Genomic DNA, 21,831 nt, shown 5'->3' on the forward strand with positions numbered 1-21,831 from the left:
AGATTGGATCCTATTGCTACCTGCCTCATTGGGGCAACAGTACTCTTGTTCAGAAGGCAATGATAGTGTTAATTACCAGTTAGAATTATGAAGACTATTGCATGCTAGCAAAAAAAATTTATATCATTATTTATAATGAGAAAAAAATTATAACACAGACAATGAAAGAAGAGTAAAGATCTTAACAGGACTGGGCCCGGAGAGATAGCACAGTGGTGTTTGCCTTGCAAGCAGCCGATCCAGGACCTAAAGTGGTTGGTTCAAATACCGGTGTCCCATATGGTCCCCCGTGCCTGCCAGGAGCTATTTCTGAGCAGACAGCCAGGAGTAACCCCTGAGCACCGCCGGGTATGGCCCAAAACACCAAAAAAAAAAAAAAAAAAAAAAAAGATCTTAACAGGACTATGACTATCTGAGCTTCAATTAGGAATTGTAATAGTAACTCAAAATTTCCAGTTAACAGAAGTGAAACCCAAACACTTATCAGATCTTTGAACCTGTCCAAAATTGGCCAGGGTGACAGCCTCAGTCTTATCAACTGTCCCTTTTCTTAAGTTAAGTTACTTTCTAGCATAAACTTGTTCAATCTTATTTATTTAAATATCTGTTGAAATTTTCTTCTTTATTCTGGAATTTCAGACTATTTTTGGAGGGGAGAACCATGACATTTAATCCTCATAATTAATAACAGAGATATCAAATCTCAGGAGAAGATATAAATTCCCTCCTTTGATATTACAATATGTTGGGGTTTTTTGGGTGTTTTTTTTTTTTTTTTTTTTTGGATTTTGGGTCACACCCGGCAGTGCTCAGGGGTTACTCCTGGCTCTATGCTCAGAAATCGCTCCTGGCAGGCACAGGGGACTATATGGGATGCCAGATTTTGAACCACTGACCTTCTGATTGCAAGGCAAATGCCTTACCTCCATGCTATCTCTCCAGCCCCTACAATATGTTTTGATGCAGACATTATATAAATCTCAAAATATGATTTCAACTTGGGAGTGTGGACCCCTTATATGTAGATTTCATATGAGCTGCACTTACTTTTTCTCTATAAGTTATCTGTTTGAGGAAAATATAATTTATAAAGAGAAAGGAAAACGATAAATTGTTCCCCCTCTCCATTTGATCTCATTCTTGTCCATTGCTACTCTATTCATTTTAAGAAATCTTCCAAATTTAAGTTTTTGAGAAACCAGTATAATTCTAGTACTTTAAAAAAAAAAGAGAGAAACACATTAGCTATGATTGGATAACATACATTTTAAAATTTATTTTTATTGTGTGACATTTTGGAATAGACTACTTACGTAATACTTTTAAGTACATTAGAGAAGACAACCAGCTCCCAGACATTTTGTTCCAACTCTCTACTATGTGTCTTTTAATGGGAGAGTTTAGTCCATTGACATTTAAGGAGATTATTGACAGAGAGGGCTGTTGTGCAGTTGTATTGTGGATATTGTTACAGTTGGGTGTTTGGATTGTGTGATTCATCTCTGAGTAGATCATTTAGAATTGGTTTTGTTTGCACAAATAATGTGGGTTCTTTTTGTCTGAGAATGTTTTTAATCCTCTTTCCCATATGAATGAGAGTTTTGGAGGTAGTGGACTCTAGGCTGGAAGTTTCTTTTATTCAATCATTTAATTATGTCTTTCCACTGTCTTCTTGCTTGAATTGTTTTAAATGGAGTTCTAGTTTGATTCTTATGTTTTTTCCTTTGTACTTGAGGTTTTATCCTCTCTTATTGCTTTAAAGAGTTCATATTTCTCTTTGTACTTTTTGCCATTTGGATTACTATATGTCTTGGTGTTGATTTATTAGGACCTATTTTATTAGGGACTCTTTCACCTCTTGGATTTGCACTGAAGCCTCTTTCCAGAGGGTGGAAAGTTTTCTATTATTTCCTTCATTACTTGTTCTTCCCCTTTTCCTATTTCCTCCCCTTCTAGTATTCCTATAATCCATAGATATTTCTTTCGTCTTTGTTCATTAAATACCTAATATTTGTTCATTAAATACCTAACTGGTGGAAGAGTCCCCCAGTTTAATGCTTATGATTGAACCATGTCATGGGAATCATTGGAATTGTTCTTATGGCCCCCATATGCGCCAATAACACCACGTGGCATTGCTTCTTATTTGCATAGGCACATTAAAATGGGAAAATACTATACATACAAATAAGATCCTATTTAATAGAGATTGGAACACACAAATCTTGTAGTGCAGAGGGACCTTACACCCTGAACATTGACATAACGACCTGGCACAGACCTCAGAAGAAAGGGCATAATCCATTCTCCCCTGAACCAGGGAAGCCATCCACGAAACATCCAGGCTGGTCTATAACATCACCTGGAAGCAATCCTCTACCATGGAAGACCTACACTGCTCAGACTTTGACCTGCTCAAAAGAGACTTCCCTTAACACTGAGAAGACTTAACAACGACAACGACCTGCTTACAGGACAGGGCTCCCTGCATTGCCCTTTGATTGTGAGGTGAAAGGAGAGGATGCTCCACATCCTGACTTCAATGTAAGATATGCAGATTCCAGGATCTTTCATACAGAAACATGATACCAACAACAGAGACTGTGTGAAAAATAAAAGTGTGTTGGCACTACAGACAATGTATTGGATTGGACGATCTAGCTTGCCTGAAGCCTAGACTTGGTCTTGTGCCAGGAAACTTCAGGGGTCAGGTCTCTTTGTACTTAGGCCAAGGTTATTTTTTTCCATGTCCCTCATATTTTGGTGGGCCTATGCAAACAACAATTGCCACTCTAACACCATTTTTACTGTGCTCCTTTGACTCTAATCCTTAAAAAGAGCTCACTTAAAATTTGAGGTTAATGTAAGCTAATATGCATGTATATGGAAATGTAAGAAAATACTATGCCTGTAATGTTTAAGGAGTTACGTAAGTTTTATGGCTTCAGATTGCTTTGTGTACTGTTAAGAAATATTATAATGTGTTACAATCTGGGGACTTGAGGGACAAAGTAATTGTACATGGATTCTGTCTTATTTATCTTAATGTTCTTTGGCTGAAATTTCAAAGTTAAGATATCAGGAAGGGGACTTCTGAGAATTATGTTATGGGTGATGGTCCTTCCACTGTAACTTTACCTTGTCCTCTTTCTTTGCACCCTTGTTCTCATAATTAAAAAAAATTAAAAAAAAAAGAAAAGTAAATACCTAACATTTTCTTCCAATACTTTACCTTTTATTTTCTTATTGGCTTCTTTGTCATTTTTGGTTTGTAGTTTTTTTTCAAGTTCTTATATGTGATTCTCCAACTGTGTAATTCTGCTATTATGCCTTACTAAGACGTTTTTTATTTCCTTTAATTCCATTAGTATGGATTCTTTTATCTTCTGTAAAAGTTCTTCCTTGAGTTAATTTATTTGTTCATCTATAGATTTCTTGAACTCTCTGGCTTGTGATTCTTTGATTTCTGTTGCCATGGCTTTTATTGCCACTTTTAGGGCCTCATCTATTGGGCCTGTGCATTTTGGTGGACTTGGAAACTTGCTAGGATTACTCTCTAAGTCCCCAGTTGCTAGTGTCTTCCTTAGTTTACCCATATTTCTTTGCATTTGGTGCTTTGGCTTGGAGTGTTCTGCCTTCAGGTTTCGCCCTCCTATGTCACCAGTGGCATGGGGCTAGGTCCTTTCTCTGGAGTGTGTCTTTAGGTGGGTATGATGGCTGTGGTCGCTGAGGTTTGTCCGAGCCCTCAACTTTCCTCCCTCACTTTACCTGCCAGAAGTCATAGGTCCCCTCTGCCTTGCCCAACTCTAGCAAAGTTCCCCCTCTCCCTTTACCTGTCAGAAGGTGTGGCAGAGGTCCTCCGGTCAGACCTGGGTCAGATTACCCCTCTCCCTCTACCTGTCAGAGGGTGTGCTTCACCTTCTTGTATGCCTGTCCCAGCCACAGTAATGGAGTGTCGCCTGGTCTGGCCTGGGTCAGGTTCCCCCTCCCTCTTTACCTGTCAGAAGGTGAGGTTCACCTTTGTGCGTGCCTGTCCCAGATTCGGTAATCCCAGTATTTTGATTCTAGGTACAGTTTATGGAGTATTAGATGTCTTTACCTCGAGGTTCAAACCCTTTTTAAAGACAGATTAAAAACTACTCCCTTTCATTCATTCTGGGTTATCTTTTTTTTCTTATAGCGTAAGGAAGTGATTCCGATTTATTATTATTATGAGGTCATTCAGCCTCTATACAAGTAGTATGACATAAAAATTTTGAAAAATAAATATTGCATATCATCCAGCGATTTCATTATTTGGGTTCTATCCTGAGCATAGATCAAAAATTCAAAAAGTTATGCACATCTAATATTTATTGCAGTGCTATTTACAGTAGCCAAGATCTTAGAGCAAACCAAAGACTCACTGGCAGTGATTTTAAAAAAGTGTAGTACATATACACATTGAAATATGGCTCAGCCATAAGAAAAGATGAAACTTTGCCTTTTTATTAACAACATAGTTAAACTTTAAGGTGTTGTGCTAAGTAAAACATGCCAGAGGGGAAGGACAATCTCACTTGTGTGATGTATAAAAGAGTTGATGATAGCAAATGAAAATAAACCCTTGGACTGTCACAAAAAAACATCTGGAAGGGAAAAGGTGTCAGAGAGGAAAAGGGGCCATTCTGACAGTGATACTTGGAACTAATCGCTCTGGGCAAGAACTGGGATCTGAAAGGAGATAAAGTAATAGGCAGGAAACTCTTTCAGTAACAGTAATGCAAGCCACAGTGCCTAAAAGAGGGGGAGAAAGTGAAAGAGAAAGTGAGACAAGAAAAATATCTGCCAAAGAAGCAAACGGGAGTGGGCAGGAGGAAAATTGGGACATTGGTAGCGGGGAATATGTGCACTGGTGAAGGATGTTGCAAACTGTGATTGAAACTCAATCAAGAAAAACTTTGTAACTATAGGGGGGGGGGGGAACTAGTATGAACAACCCTGAAGATCACAGTGTTTAATTGGAGTAATTTTTAAAAATAAAAAAAATGAGAGATATTAAGAAAAAATGGACAGAAAGTAACAGATATATGTCAACAACCTTGGTACATTGGTGGTATAGGGGTGTGGTATATGTGTGTATCTAAACTATTGAGTCAGAAATACTGTAATCATGAAACTCAAACTATAACAACTGAACTTCAATATGTTCTTATCAAGGAGGCGGGTTTAGGGAGTGAACCTGAGGAATTAGTGATGGCAAATTGACACTGGTGATGATAGGTGTTGAGTCCTTGTGTAGATAACTAAGCTTATCTAGTTCAGAACAACTAGGTAAAGTTGTTCATAACAGCTAGGGAAAGCACCGTACCTTCATATTTTTAAATCTATTAATGCAAAAAATAAATTATTGTAAAGTAAAATTCAAATAGTTTCTTTGCAGAGAGGCACAGAGGTAGGAGGTTCTCTTGCCTTGCTTATAACAATCTGAGTTTGCTCCCCAGCTTCCCAGGGGCTTCCCTAGCTCTGTCACAAGTGATCCCTTAGCACAGAGCCAGGAGTAAGTCAGGAGCATCACCTGGGATGGCCAAACCACCCACCAACCAACAAACAAACGAACAAAAATATTTATTGATTTGTTTTCTAACTGAGCTTCTTTAAAAATACTTTTTCAGATCATGCCTAAAACTTAAGAAAATGTGCATCTGGAACAAATTACAGTAATCTTTTGAAGGTTGGACATATATTTTAGGCCTTTAAAAATACATAGCTGTACATCTCTACCTGCAAATCTATAGAAGAATTTATCAAATGAATCATCTCCCACCGCTTGATATCTTGATCTGGTTATTAAAGTGGCGCTTACGCTTATGCTGGAGTGAACGAAGTTCTTCTTACTGTTGGCTGATCCTAAAACTAATCCCTGCTTTCCTCCTTGCTCAGAAGCTGTTTTATTGCCACTCTTGTCTAGAAAATTAATACTGAAATAGCTCTTTGAAACAGATGTAAGAGTGCCCCTAATTGAAACATATGTAGGAGTGGTCGTAAATTATTCAACATCTTTATTACTAATGAATGCGCATCCGTGAACCTTTAAAAAATAAGTGCAGGCTTAAATGCCATGTTGTGCAAGCAGTTGCTGTGCAGTCAGGACAAAAACTCTCCACCCTGAGAAGTTTATGAGTCCATGTGCTCCTCTCCTAAAAGTGCTGAGTAATTTGTACAGAACGACTGAATGGCTTCTCCAAGGAACCCAAGCAGGTAAATCTGGTCTGGAACTAGATAGACTCATCTCCAGTTCTGCTGGACTGACTCATTTTTATAGGCATTTGGGGACTTCAGAAAGAGCTCCAGAGAGCATTTCAACACTGAGATAAAAACTAAAGTTATGGCCCGAATTACTAAATGCAGCTCTTCAAAACTAAATTTTCTTGGCATCCTAGTTTGGAGCAAGCATGTGAGTGTTGCTATGAACATACTCAGATGCATACTTATATGAGTCAGTCATCAGATTTTCTTGTGTTTCTTTGTACAATAAGATCTGCTATATTCATTTTTACCTTCATTTAATTATCGATTCTTAAAGACACTTTTCAACTGTTTGTCCACAGTGTCTTTGGGGTGGGGTGGGGGGATACCCAGAAGTTGTTCAGGGCTTACTGAGCTCTGAGCTCAGGGGTCACTTCTGGAGAGCTTAGAGACCACATGGAGTGTTTGAGATCCAATGCAGATATGCTGCCTTTGCAAAGCAAATGCCCTATATCAATGAGCTATATCACTCCAGTCCCACAAATGTTATTTTCCCCCTTTAAATTGTGTGAAATTTCTTCTAGCCCATTCTTTTTCATGTAAATACATTAATCGACATATAAAAGAGAATGCAAGTTTGGACAGTAGTTGCAAACAGGAACCAAGTAATTGAATAATTAATAAATTATTCATTGAAATGAATGAGTGAAGGAGAGCATTAAGATGCTTGAATAGATAGTAGTTTCAGAACTGTTTACAATAGAATTGCTCAGCAGAGTGATACACGTTTTAAGCTTTAAGAATTCAAAACAGGGCCCAGAGAGATAGCACAGCGGGGTTTGCCTTGCAAGCAGCTGATCCAGGACCAAAGGTGGTTGGTTCGAATCCTGGTGTCCCATATGGTCCCCTGTGCCTGCCAGGAGCTATTTCTGAGCAGACAGCCAAGAGTAAACCCTGAGCACTGCCGGGTGTGACCCAAAAATCAAAAAAAAAAATTCAAAACAAGAAAATTAGTCGCAAGAATCCAATACAATCAAACATTGGATCAAAAATTCTGTGCTGTTCAGGTACTAATTTGAAAGGCACTTTGCTGTTCCTAAGACTCAGCATTGAACCCCTAGAGATCAGTATCAGAAGATCCTGCCCTGTGCCCCTTTTTCAATCTTTTCAAACCTTGTCCTGTCCTGAATCGCCTCACATCTTTCATCCTTGATCTACTGGCAAACAATTTTAATTCCATTGCTTTTCTGTTCCCCACCTCCACTCAGACCCTTCTACTATAAAACCTTCTGCGAAAAATATTGTTTTCTTTTTTCAGTGAAAAGAACACTCTTGCTATCCAGGGGATTCCTAACATGAATACTGATAAACAAGCTTTGTATGATTGCAATGTTTTCTGAGCATTGTTTGGAAACAAACAAAAAATTAGGCAAAACGTCTTTTCAGACTTGTGAGTTGCAGAAAAGCAGTCACTTGGCAAATTTCTGGCTGCAAAGGAAACTACTGAGAAATTTCAGACTTTAGTTTCCAAATAGAAACTCTTGGCGGGGGTGGGGGGGTGCACACAGAGCTATAGCACCGTGGGTATAGCATTTGCCTTGCATGCAGCTGACCGGGATTTGATTCCTGACATCCCTAAGCCTGCCAGGAGTGACTTCTGAGAGTATAGCCAAAAAATAACCTCTGAGTATCCCTGGTTGTGGCCCAAACTCCCCCACCCCAAGGGAAAAACTCTTGGCATATTAAAGCTTTTATTCGGCCTGCTGATTCCAAAACCACAAATATAAATTAACCAAAAAATTTTGTCTAAATAGAAACTCATGTAAAATTATTACTTAAATAAACCAAAATTACTATATATGTATATATATGTACTTAATTCCAGAGGTGGGTTCACTGTACTAAAAAGTTGGAAAAAGTCTCTGAGCTGTCACTCTATGAATATTTGATAAATGGGCATAGTGAAGTGAATTCCCCTTTCTTCCTAAGGAGTTCAGAGAACTGGTCTGTAACATTTTTGCTCCTGTATCAATTTCCAGCCTATTTCTTCTTTAAATCCAGAAGGTTAGCCTTGCCTGTTTGATATAAAAACCAGTAACATTATCAAGTTGTTTGTGTACAGAACATCATCATATATAACTTATAGTTATAAATATATCACAAATTATATGTCTATATATATATATATATATATATATATATATATATATATATATATATATATATATATATATATATATTTGGTTTTTGGGCCACACCCGGCGGTGCTCAGGGATTACTCCTGGCTGTCTGCTCAGAAATAGCTCCTGGCAGGCACGGGGGACCATATGGGACACCGGGATTCGAACCAACCACCTTTGGTCCTGGATCAGCTGCTTGCAAGGCAAACACCGCTGTGCTATCTCTCCAGGCCCATATATGTCCCTATATTAACACAAAACAATATTGTGCTTATCCGAGGCCTAATTTTCCCTCCTGAAAGCAATAGATTCCCCCGATATCTTTGTCACATTGATGGTCTCCTTGTTGGAAGTTTCTTTTTTTATTTTTTGGGTTTTTGGGCCACACCCAGTAGTGCTCAGGGGTTACTCCTGGCTGTCTGCTCAGAAATAGCTCCTGGCAGGCACGGGGGACCATATGGGACACCGGGATTCGAACCAACCACCTTTGGTCCTGGATCAGCTGCTTGCAAGGCAAACGCCGCTGTGCTATCTCTCCGGGCCCATGTTGGAAGTTTCTGACACCATCTTCAGGAGAAAGTTTGAGAAGTATTTCTAGAAGGTCCCTAAGGAATCTCAAGATTTCTCACTGGGCCCCACATCTTGAGGACCAGTCACCCAAAACACCTATTTCTCGATCATTAAACTAGATAATATTCATTTTAAAGACATTCCATTCATCATAGTATGGTAATGAATACCACCTTATCCATGTGGCTAAGCCAGCCTCAAAGTGCTTAAAGCAAAAGATATTTCCCAAATAGCTTCCATGAACAAGATCCTATGGAGCTGTGTGTTACTTCTCACAATAGCTACAATGACTTTGTTCAGAGCATTGGGCCTGATCTCTCCCACACCCATTTCTTTCCTTTATGAATTTTCTCCCAGAAGCAGAAAACGATTTAGAAAAGTAAAGAGCGAGAAAGTGCTGCTTTGAGGAAGCAGCGCTGGTGAAACATCCGTCACCTGGGACATTCATTCCCGTTCCACTCTGCACTGGAGCACAGCTTGGCCTGTTCTGCTACATAACTTCATCAGATGACACAGCAAAACGTAATTTGACAGGAGTGTGATGGGCCAGATGGTAGAGTCGCTACAGAATCTTTCTTCCACCCAGAAGAGCATCTGGCAACCTGCAGAGTCCTGAGTTTGCTGATTCCCTGTGTTCATTTGGTGCATCTGAGAGGAAGCAGGGCACAAGAACTGGCCAACATCCAAAAGGGGAAAAATAAACTGGACCTGAGAGTTATATACATTCTGTCCACACTATTACAATTACTCTTACTTTTTTAATTTCTTTTCCAGACAGCCTTTAGGAACATGGTTTCTCTCATACTAAAACATTGTACTCCCTATTGAAAAATTAAGTATCTTTCAAACAAAAGATTTCCAGCACATTGTAGGATCTGGATGGTTTTACTTTTTCAAAAAGAAAAAAATAATAATGACGTGAAGGAGACACACCAAAGCTTATTTGTTCAGTGATATGTTTAGTGACAGTCGTGTTCAAATAAGGTTGGTGTCTTCTACACGTGGCCAGACATGGAACACTGACTTAATAATGTCTGTCTATCCAGGGGGAGACTGGGATGCTCTAAGTTAACCCTTTGAGAATGGGCCTGACATGCATGATTCAGTACCAAATATACCTATCATGCTCTGAGGGCTCCTAGACCGTAACAGTCACAACTTGGCCCTGGTACATTTAGGGGCAAGAAAGATCCTTTTCCAAACCAAAATGAAATTTTAGTGTAGTGTGAACTTGTAACATATTTTGAGAAAGATTTATGCCTTGGAGACAGAAAACAACAGTGTTTATTCTGAACATTGTCATTTAAAACACCATGACAGTGGTCATTGGTTCTGCCTGTTTTGCCTTTGACTTTGGGGTTGACCTGAAGGCATGTATCCCATGTATCCAAGAGGAACATGATCCTCCTTGTCATGATGGAATGTGGTTTTCCTATTAAACCAGAAACCAACAATGGCTGGGTCTGGGTAACCCAAAAACAGTTCCACATCCCACCCTCAGGCATTTCTTATCTGTTAGGTATCAGCTTCTCTCTCTCTCTCTCTCTCTCTCTCTCTCTCTCTCTCTCTCTCTCTCTCTCTCTTGTAAAAAGCCATGGCTAGAACAACACTGAAATCACCAGACTGATTTTTGTGAGCAAAGGGAAACTGTAGGAAGTACAAATAAAACAGGGAGAAGGTTAAAGATGCAGAATCTGAGATACCCAAATAGAAATTTTAATTAGTACATACATATTTTCAAAGGATAAGTTATGTGCATGTATATACTGTATATACATTTCTGTGAAAGACATTTGATATACCATAAAGTTCTCAAAAAGGCCCTGTTCTTCTGCTCTCTCAGGTTTTCATTCAGCATCCTCTCAAGGTCCCAGCTTGTCCCTAGTCTCCCCTTTTCTCTCAGTCTGCTAATCTTCCACCCAGTCTGTTCAACCCTCCCCCAGTCTGAATCCCCCTTTTTCATTTTGATGGGCAGTTTTAGTTCTTAACAGGCCTTTTCTGATGACCCAAGTACTGTTGATTTCCCAGGGATCCCTTAAATACTAAGAAGCTGATAAATTTCCCACAGTAGTAAAAACAGCTTCGATTCTTAGAGCTCAGACACATTCTGGAAGGGACCCAAGATGGGCCACTCTCCCACTGCTGCAAGAAAAGAACAAACTTATTAGTGCTATAAATTATCCTGTCACCTGTTTGAAACATGGGCATACACGGAGTGGAAGCTCTGGTCTGTTTTTTTAGTTTTTAGGGCTTGCTTAGTCCTACATGTTAAAGAGAAAGAGACAAGAGGAGATTTTTCTTGGCAGTTATACCTATTTTTCTTATAGTCCAAATTCAGCCTTTAATTTCTCTTCTCTTAATAATATTAATATTTTCAACAAACCACTAAGCTTTAATATTAGCCACCTAAAACAAATTTGGAAGTATTGAAGTTTTTGTTTTAAATTTTTGGAATAGTTTGTAATAAGAATTCTCGTTTGACATTTGAAATGGAACACTTTGCTAACAACTCTAGTTATGGTAGGTTTGGGTTGTTTTGTTTGGGTTTTTGTTGTTCTTGCTAGTTGGGAGTTATTTGTTTGGGGGCCACAACTGGCTGTGCTCAGGGCTTACTCTTGGCTCTGCTCTCAGGAATAACTCCTGGCAGATTCGGAAAACTAAGGATGTCAAGAATTGGACCCCAGTCAGCTGCATGCTTGGCAAAATCCTAACCCATTAAACTATCCCTACTTCCCCAATGGTGGCTTATTTTTTAGTATGTTTTCCTTTTATAAAGTCTTGTGCAGCATATTTTATATTTATAGCATAACAAAAATATATTTATATAATAAATAACAATATTTTATATACAATAATTTATACATAATAAATTTATATAAAATATTCTATATTTATACATTCTATTTTATATGTATTTCCAATTTTGTTAGCATAAAATTAGACATATTTTTTCATTTTAAAAATTAGTCTCTTTCTACGAATACATTCCAACCTCCTCTCTAACAATGTTTTATATTTTTTTCTTTTAGGTTTGATGAACATCCAATTTTATTTTCTTTCCAAAAATACAGGTCTTGACTTTGTTTCCTAAACCTAATTTTGTACTCCAACTAAACAAGTTTAGCAATAATATTCAGTCATTTCTTCTCCATTTGTTAGCTTTGGAAGAGTTAAAATTTTATTTTATTTTTTATTCTTTTATATTTATAGAAAATTTAAAACATTTTTCACAATTGTAAATAATCTATATTTTTTCATTGATGATTCCTAGTTTTCTTGTATTATGCATGAGTCAGGAAATGGTGTAATTTTTCTACTTTTTGAAAATTCTTTGTGCATGAATCATAATCAATATTGCCATCTGGATCCAAATTGTGGAAATAAATTGTTGCCTCTCTTTTCACGCCCCAAACCACCAAACCTACCATAACTAGAGATGTTTGCAAGGTGTTCCTTTCAAATTTCAAACAGGAGAATTCTTATTAAAAAACTATTCCAAAAAATTAAAACAAAAACTTCAATACTTTTACATTTATTTTAGGTGGCTAATATTAAAGCTTAGTGGTTTGTTGGGGGAAAAAAGGCTCACTGGGGGAGGGGGAGCTTTTTGGAGTGAAAGTGAATTCTTGATGTTTGGGAGAGGTTAATGAAGAGAAATCCTCCAAGAATTCATCTGAACTAACTCCTGCCCTCTGCCTCTCATCCTCCTAGTACCTTCTTGTCATTTCTCTTTCCCCTCTGAAAGTTTATTGCCTTTAAGAATCAACTCTCTTCACCTCCCTGTGAAATCATCTGTCTGCAGCTTCTGTTTTCAGAGCCACAATCTCATTAGACAATGTGGTAACTGCTTAACAATTCCTAAGATCTAAAGATTTCTCAGATCTTGGGTTTGTGCTTGATGATTTAAAAAAATAGATTTTAAAAAAATACTGTTTTAGGATGAGTTAACTACCAACCTCCTAAACTTGGCTAGGTTTAGCACATAGTAGGTATTCAAGTTCTACTTACTTTTTTTTTTCTTTTTTTTTGTTTGTTTTTGGGCCACACTCCGAGGTGCTCAGGGATTACTCCTGGCTGTCTGCTCAGAAATAGCTCCTGGCAGGCACGGGGGGACCATATGGGACACCGGGATTCGAACCAACCACCTTTGGTCCTGGATCGACTGCTTGCAAGGCAAACGCCGCTGTGCTATCTCTCCGGGCCCTCAAGTTCTACTTACTAAACTCTTCATTTCAAGAATTTTAAGTCTAGAAGAGGTCAGTGGTATTCTTTCAAGTTTTATGAGTTTTCCCCCCAAAAGATATTGTTTCTGTTTAGGTAACAAGAAGCTTCATGGTATGTAGTTGTATATTTTAAATAAAATAAAAATCAAACTTCAAATTTAATTTCCAGGGAGGGTGAAGCAACTTCAATTTGTGGGTCCTTAGCGAAAGAGAGAAAAATTCTCATATTCCTATTTTTACTTAACTTGTATTAATACTCTATGAAAAATGTATCATAATCCCTTTTTCTAATAAATAATAAATTAAAGATCAAAAAATTAATTTCCTTAACAGGAAAAAAAAGAAATAAGGTCAAAGACGCTCCAGAAACTTTTCCTCTTCTTCACACTATAAATAGGCACATTCTCAAATGCTAGTCTTTGTTGTAGTCCTACCAGTGTGACAAAGATCAGAAAAATTATTTTACTATTTATAAAAATAACATGCTCTATGAAACATAGATCATGCATACAAGAAGAAAGAAAATAATAGTCAAAATGGAAATAGCAAACCAAAGAACTAGCAACTGCCAACCATTTTGCAAATGCCACAGAGCAGGGATTTTTATTTATTTTATTTCCTGCTGTATTTCAAGATCTTAGTTTGGTATCAAACCAGGTGACACAAGCCAGGTGACTTTAGCTTATGTAAAATACTAAAGGCTCCCAAGTAGGAAAGAATTTTAAATGAACTTAAAATAAATCAGGTTTTATTTAAAGAAATGCAAAAAAAAAAAAAAAAAAAAAAGCAGGGTCTCATGGTCTCTTGGATTTCCTTCCAGAATATGGGATTTATCTAACATGATGGTGTCAGTCTTCATAATATTTTGTGTTTTCTTTATAGTTGCTTTTAACAAAATGGAGAATTCCACTTATAGAACTGCCTTCAAGCTGCGCTCAGTGCAAATTCTGTGCCAATGTAAGTAGAACTCGAACTCGCTTGAAGCATTTGAGATCATCTGTCCCTAACTTCCCTTAAAAGTGGACGGGGAGGGGCCGCGAGGTGGCGCTAGAGGTAAGGTGTCTGCCTTGCAAGTGCTAGCCAAGGATGCTGGGATTTGAACCACCATTCCTCATGCAAGGCAAATACCCCATTGCTGTGCCATCTCTCCGGCCCTCATAGTTTATGAAATTATTTTCTTTTTTTTTTCCACCAGCTCCTCTTTATCATTTATATAGACTGCCTTCCATATGCTAATGTCAGAAACACTCCTATTATTTTTGGGCAACTCTAAGCTTAACTTTTTATATAAAGTGAATTGAGATGATAGTTAATTGAAATTTGTATGTCATGTTCTTTTTTTTTAATTTATTTAAACACCTTGATTACATACATGATTGTGTTTGGGTTTCAGTCATGTAAAGAACACCACCCATCACCAGTGCAACATTCCCATCACCAATGTCCCAAGTCTCCGTCCTCCCCACCTGACCCCCGCCTGTACTCTAGACAGGCTCTCCATTTTCCTCATACGTTCTCGTTATTAGGACAGTTCAAAATGTAGTTATTTCCCTAACTAAACTCATCACTCTTTGTGGTGAGCTTCCTGAGGTGAGCTGGAACTTCCAGCTCTTTTCTCTTTTGTGTCTGAAAATTATTATTACCAGGGTGTCTTTCATTTTTCTTAAAACCCATAGATGAGTGAGACCATTCTGCGTTTTTCTCTCTCTCTCTGACTTATTTCACTCGGCATAATAGATTCCGTGTACATCCATGTATAGGAAAATTTCATGACTTCATCTCTCCTGACAGCTGCATAATATTCCATTGTGTATATGTACCACTGTTTCTTTAGCCATTCGTCTGTTGAAGGGCATCTTGGTTGTTTCCAGAGTCTTGCTATGGTAAATAGTGCTGAAATGAATATAGGTGTAAGGAAGGGGTTTTTGTATTGTATTTTTGTGTTCCTAGGGTATATTCCTAGGAGTGGTATAGCTGGATCGTATGGGAGCTCGATTTCCAGTTTTTGGAGGAATCTCCATATCGCTTTCCATAAAGGTGGAACTAGACGGCATTCCCACCAGCAGTGGATAAGAGTTCCTTTCTCTCCACATCCCCGCCAACACTGTTTATTCTCATTCTTTGTGATGTGTGCCATTCTCTGGGGTGTGAGGTGGTATCTCATCGTTGTTTTGATTTGCATCTCCCTGATGATTAGTGATGTGGAGCACTTTTTCATGTGTCTTTTGGCCATGTGTATTTCTTCTTTGTCAAAGTGTCTGTTCATTTCTTCTCCCCATTTTTTGATGGGGTTAGATGTTTTTTTCTTGTAAAGTTTTGTCAGTGCCTTGTATATTTTGGAGATTAGCCCCTTATCACATGGGTATTGGATGAATAGTTTCTCCCACTCAGTGGGTGGCTCTTGTATCCTGGGCACTATTTCCTTTGAGGTGCAGAAGCTTCTCAGCTTAATATATTCCCATCTGTTAATCTCTGCTTTCACTTGCTTGGAGAGTGCAGTTTCCTCCTTGAAGATGCCTGTAATGTCCTGGAGTGTTTTGCCTATGTGCTGTTCTATATATCTTATGGTTTTGGGGCTGATATCGAGGTCTTTAATCCATTTGGATTTTACCTTCGTACATGATGTTAGCTGAGGGTCTAAGTTCAATTTTTTGCAAGTGGCTATCCAATTGTGCCAACACCACTTGTTGAAGAGGCTTTCCCTGCTCCATTTAGGATTTCCTGCTCCTTTATCAAAAATTAGGTGATTGTATGTCTGGGGAACATTTTCTGAGTATTCAAGCCTATTCCACTGATCTGAGGACCTGTCCTTATTCCAATACCATGCTGTTTTGATAACTGTTGCTTTGTAGTACAGTTTAAAGTTGGGGAAAGTAATTCCTCCCATATTCTTTTTCCCAATGATTGCTTAGCTATTCGAGGGTGTTTATTGTTCCAAATGAATTTCAAAAGTGTCCGATCCACTTCTTTGAAGAATGTCATGGGTATCTTTAGAGGGATGGCATTAAATCTGTATAATGCCTTGGGGAGTATTGCCATTTTGATGATGTTAATCCTTCCGATCCATGAGCAGGGTATGCGTTTCCATTTCCGTGTGTCCTCTCTTATTTCTTGGAGCAGAGTTTTATAGTTTTCCTTGTATAGGTCCTTCACATATTTAGTCAAGTTGATTCCAAGATATTTGAGTTTGTGTGGCACTATTGTGAATGGGGTTGTTTTCTTAATGTCCATTTCTTCCTTATTACTATTGGTGTATAGAAAGGCCATTGATTTTTGTGTGTTAATTTTGTAGCCTGCCACCTTGCTATATGAGTCTATTGTTTCTAGAAGCTTTTTGATAGAGTCTTTAGGGTTTTCTAAGTAGAGTATCATGTCATCTGCAAACAGTGAGAGCTTGATTTCTTCCTTTCCTATCTGGATTACCTTGATATCCTTTTCTTGCCTAATCGCTATAGCAAGTACTTCCAGTGCTATGTTGAATAGGAGTGGTGAGAGAGGACAGCCTTGTCCTGTGCCAGAAATTAGAGGGAAGGCTTTTAGTTTTTCTCCATTGAGGATAATGTTTGCCACTGGCTTGTGGTAGATGGCCCTCACTATATTGAGAAACGTTCCCTCCATTCCCATCTTGCTGAGAGTTTTGATCAAGAATGGGTGTTGGATCTTATAAAATGCTTTCTATGCATCAATTGATATAATCATGTGGTTTTTATTTTTCTTGTTATTGATGTTGTGTATTATGTTGATAGATTTACGGATGTTAAACCAGCCTTGCATTCCTGCGATGAAACCTACTTGATAGTAGTGGATGATCTTCTTAACGAGGCATTGAATCCTATTTGCCAGGATTTTGTTGAGGATCTTTGCATCTGCATTCATGAGTGATATTGGTCTGTAATTTTCTTTTTTGGTAGCATCTCTGTCTGGTTTAGGTATCAAGGTGATGATGGCTTCATAAAAGCTATTTGGAAGTGTTTCTGCTTGTTAAATTTCATGAAAGAGTCTTGCCAAGATTGGCAGTAGTTCCTCTTGGAAAGTTTGATAGAATTCATTAGTGAATCCATCTGGACCTGGGCTTTTGTTTTTCGGCAGACATTTGATTACTGTTTTAATTTCATCAATGGTGATGGGGGTGTTTAGATATGCTACATTCTCTTCATTCAACCGTGGAAGATTATAAGAGTCCAAGAATTTATCCATTTCTTCCAGGTTCTCATTTTTAGTGGCGTAGAGTTTTTCAAAGTAGTTTCTGGTTACCCTTTGAATCTCTGTCATATCAGTAGTGATCTCTCCTTTTTCATTCCTGATACGAGTTATCAAGTTTCTCTCTCTCTCTCTTTGTTAGGTTTGCCAGTGGTCTATCAATCTTGTTTATTTTTTCAAAGAACCAACTTCTGCTTTCGTTGATCTATCGGATTGTTTTTTGAGTTTCCACTTCGTTGATTTCTGCTCTCAGCTTTGTTATTTCCTTCTGTCTTCCTATTCTTGGGTCCTTTTGTTGAGCATTTTCTAGTTCTATTAGCTGTGTCATTAAGCTACTCAGGTAAGCTCCTTCTTCCTTCCTGATGTGTGCTTGCAAAGCTATAAATATTCCTCTCAGTACTGCTTTTGCTGTGTCCCATAAGTTCTGATAGTTTGTGTCTTTATTGTCATTTGTTTCCAGGAACCTTTTGATTTCCTCCTTGATTTCATCTCGGACCCACTGGTTATTGAGCATGAGGCTGTTTAACTTCCAGGTGTTAAAGTGTTTCTTCTGAGTTCCTTTGGAGTTCACAAATAATTTCAGAGCCTTGTGGTCAGCGAAGGTAGTCTGCAAAATTTCTATCCTCTTGATCTTATGGAGGTATGTTTTATGTGCCAGCATGTAGTCTATCCTGGAGAATGTCCCATGTACATTGGAGAAGAATGTGTATCCAGGTTTCTGGGGATGGAGTGTCCTATATATATCCACTAGGCCTCTTTCTTCCATTTCTCCTCAGGTCTAGTATATTCTTGTTGGGTTTCAGTCTGGTTGACCTATCCCGTGTTGACAAAGCCTTGTTAAGTTCCCCCACAATTATTGTGTTGTTGTTGATATTACTTTTCAGATTTGTCAACAGTTGTATTAAATATTTTGCTGGCCCCTCATTCGGTGCATATATGTTTAGGAGAGTGAATTCTTCCTGCTCTACGTACTCCTTGATTAATATAAAATGTCCATCTTTGTCCCTTACAACCTTCCTGAGTATAAAGTTTGCATTATCTGATATTAGTATGGCCACTCCAGCTTTTTTATGGGTGTTGTTTGCTTGGATAATTTTTCTCCAGCCTTTTATTTTGAGTCTATATTTGTTCTGACTATTCAGGTGCGTTTCTTGTAGGCAGCAGAAGGTTGGATTGAGTTTTTTTGATCCATTTAGCCACTCTGTGTCTCTTAACTGGTGCATTTAGTCCATTTACATTGAGAGAAAGAATTGTCCTGGGATTTAACGCCATCTTTATTTCAAAATTTGGTGTGTCTTTTGGGTAGTCTTGTCTTAGATTAGGTCTTTCAGTTTTTCTCTTAAGACTGGTTTTGTGTCTGTGAAGTTTCTGAGCTGTTTTTTGTCTGTGAAACCATGTATTCTTCCGTCAAACCAGAAAGTGAGTTTTGCTGGGTATAGTATTCTGGGTGAAGCATTCATTTCATTCAGTCTTGTCACAATATCCCACCACTGCTTTCTGGCATTGAGTGTTTCTGGTGACAGGTCTGCTGTAAATCTCAGGGAAGCGTGCTTGAACGTGATTTCCCCTTTTGATCTTGCTGTTTTCAGAATTCTGTCTCTATCTGTGGGATTTGTCATTGTGACTAGGATGTATCTTGGGGTGGTTTTTCTGGGGTCTCTTTTGGTTGGTACTCTTCGGGCATGCAGGATTTGATCACATATATTTTTTAGCTCTGGAAGTTTCTCTTTAATGATGTTCTTGACCGTTGATTCTTCCTGGAAGTTTTCTTCCTGGGTCTCTGGGACTCCAATGATTCTTAAGTTGTTTCTGTTGATCTTATCATAGACTTCTATTTTCATCTGTTCCCATTCTTTGACTAATTTTTCCATTGTCTGCTCATTTGCTTTAAGTTTTTTGTCTAATCTCTCCTGCTGTATGGAATTGTTATGTATCTCATCTTCCACAGCACCAAGTCTATTCTCAGCTTCTGATACCCTGTCCCAGAGCTTATCCATTTTGTCATTCACTTCGTTTACTGACTTTTTTAGTCCTGTTAGTTGACATGTTATTTCAGTTTGGAGTTTTGTGATTTCTGTCTTCATATTTTCTTGGTTCTTATTAGTGTTCTGTTCAACTCGATCCATGGTTTCTTGGAGTCCATTGAGCATCTTCCATATTGCTAGTCTAAAGTCCTTATCTGAGAGGTTGATTAGTTGGTTGGTCATTATCTGGTCCTCAGAATTGTCATCTTCATTCTCTATGTCTGATGCTGGCCTGCGTTGTTTCCCCATTGTCACACTTGTATTGTGGGTTTTTCTACATGTTGTGGTGGTATTCTTTGTCTATATGATGCAGGCAGCACACTCCTCTGGCTCCTCCCTTTCTGGATGGGCTGACTTGCCTCTAAGGGAGGGGAGTCCTCCGTGGATGAAGCCTCACACTGGGTCAAATCTTAATCCCGAGCATGCAACAGAGAAGACAGTCCGGAGAGAAATGTTTGCTTCTGTGATATAGCACCGTTCTTAGTGTAATTTTTTCTTCTTGTTGCAATGGTGTTCTTTCCTTAGAAAGAGTGCACAGCCGCGTAGCGAAGCGGAGCGGCCGTGCTCTGCTGGAGCCTCTTTTTGCCCCACTCGCAAGAGTTTCACGCAAGAGGACAGTAGACAGACATATACAGGTCAAACTCACAGTTTTTCACAGTTGGGCCCCACTGGGCCAGTGTACTTTCGTGGATTTTCCCCGTCTGTTGTCACACACAGGGAGCTGGCTTTTGCAAAGTTATGCCGGTTTTCATGCTCTGTAGTCCCTTAATGAAAATGGCGTCTGGGCGAGCGAGGTTTCTGGAGCCTCTTTTTGCCCCACTCGCAAGAGTTTCACGCAAGAGGACAGTAGACAGACATATACAGGTCAAACTCACAGTTTTTCACAGTTGGGCCCCACTGGGCCAGTGTACTTTCGTGGATTTTCCCCGTCTGTTGTCACACACAGGGAGCCGGCTTTTGCAAAGTTATGCTGGTTTTCATGCTCTGTAGTCCCTCCCTGAAAATGGCGTCTGGGCGAGCGAGGTTTCTGGAGCCTCTTTTTGCCCCACTTGCAAGAGTTTCACGCAAGAGGACAGTAGACAGACATATACAGGTCAAACTCACAGTTTTTCACAGTTGGGCCCCACTGGGCCAGTGTACTTTCGTGGTTTTTCCCCGTCTGTTGTCACACACAGGGAGCCGGCTTTTGCAAAGTTATGCTGGTTTTCATGCTCTGTAGTGCCTTAATGAAAATGGCGTCTGGGCGAGCGAGGTTTCTGGAGCCTCTTTTTGCCCCACTTGCAAGAGTTTCATGCAAGAGGACAGTAGACAGACATATACAGGTCAAACTCACAGTTTTTCACAGTTGGGCCCCACTGGGCCAGTGTACTTTCGTGGATTTTCCCCGTCTGTTGTCACACACATGGAGCCGGCTTTTGCAAAGTTATGCCGGTTTTCATGCTCTGTAGTCCCTCCCTGAAAATGGCGTCTGGGCGAGCGAGGTTTCTGGAGCCTCTTTTTGCCCCACTCGCAAGAGTTTCACGCAAGAGGACAGTAGACAGACATATACAGGTCAAACTCACAGTTTTTCACAGTTTGGCCCCACTGGGCCAGTGTACTTTCGTGGATTTTCCTCGTCTGTTGTCACACACAGGGAGCCGGCTTTTGCAAAGTTATGCTGGTTTTCATGCTCTGTAGTGCCTTAATGAAAATGGCGTCTGGGCGAGCGAGGTTTCTGGAGCCTCCTTTTGCCCCACTCGCAAGAGTTTCACGCAAGAGGACAGTAGACAGACATATACAGGTCAAACTCACAGTTTTTCACAGTTGGGCCCCACTGGGCCAGTGTACTTTCGTGGATTTTCCCCGTCTGTTGTCACACACATGGAGCCGGCTTTTGCAAAGTTATGCCGGTTTTCATGCTCTGTAGTCCCTCAATAAAAATGGCGTCTGGGCGAGCGAGGTTTCTGGAGCCTCTTTTTGCCCCACTCGCAAGAGTTTCATGCAAGAGGACAGTAGACAGACATATACAGGTCAAACTCACAGTTTTTCACAGTTGGGCCCCACTGGGCCGGTGTACTTTCGTGGATTTTCCCCGTCTGTTGTCACACACAGGGAGCCGGCTTTTGCAAAGTTATGCTGGTTTTCATGCTCTGTAGTCCCTTAATGAAAATGGCGTCTGGGCGAGCGAGGTTTCTGGAGCCTCTTTTTGCCCCACTCGCAAGAGTTTCATGCAAGAGGACAGTAGACAGACATATACAGGTCAAACTCACAGTTTTTCACAGTTGGGCCCCACTGGGCCAGTGTACTTTCGTGGATTTTCCCCGCCTGTTGTCACACACAGGGAGCCGGCTTTTGCCGAAATTATTTTCAATGTCCTATTTTAAATAGTCATGTTGGCACACAATAAATTTAAACGATTTAGTTTTC

The 21,831-nt window shown here is 39.3% G+C and overlaps 2 protein-coding genes across 2 annotated transcripts in view; both read left to right on the top strand.

Annotated features, from left to right (window-relative positions):
- MDH1B (malate dehydrogenase 1B) overlaps window positions 1-3,547 on the top strand; it is a 66,569-nt gene extending 63,022 nt beyond the window's left edge. The window contains exon 13 of the mRNA XM_049772901.1: window positions 3,498-3,547. Coding sequence (XP_049628858.1) covers window positions 3,498-3,547 — 50 coding nt within the window. The remainder of the gene's footprint in view (window positions 1-3,497) is intronic.
- A 166-nt stretch (window positions 3,548-3,713) lies between these two features.
- DYTN (dystrotelin) overlaps window positions 3,714-21,831 on the top strand; it is a 104,078-nt gene continuing 85,960 nt past the window's right edge. The window contains 1 exon segment of the mRNA XM_049772902.1: window positions 3,714-4,007. Within this exon segment, the coding sequence (XP_049628859.1) occupies window positions 3,714-4,007 (294 nt within the window).

This window comes from Suncus etruscus, chromosome 5 (assembly GCF_024139225.1).
Source record: "Suncus etruscus isolate mSunEtr1 chromosome 5, mSunEtr1.pri.cur, whole genome shotgun sequence".
Taxonomy (NCBI): domain Eukaryota; kingdom Metazoa; phylum Chordata; class Mammalia; order Eulipotyphla; family Soricidae; genus Suncus; species Suncus etruscus.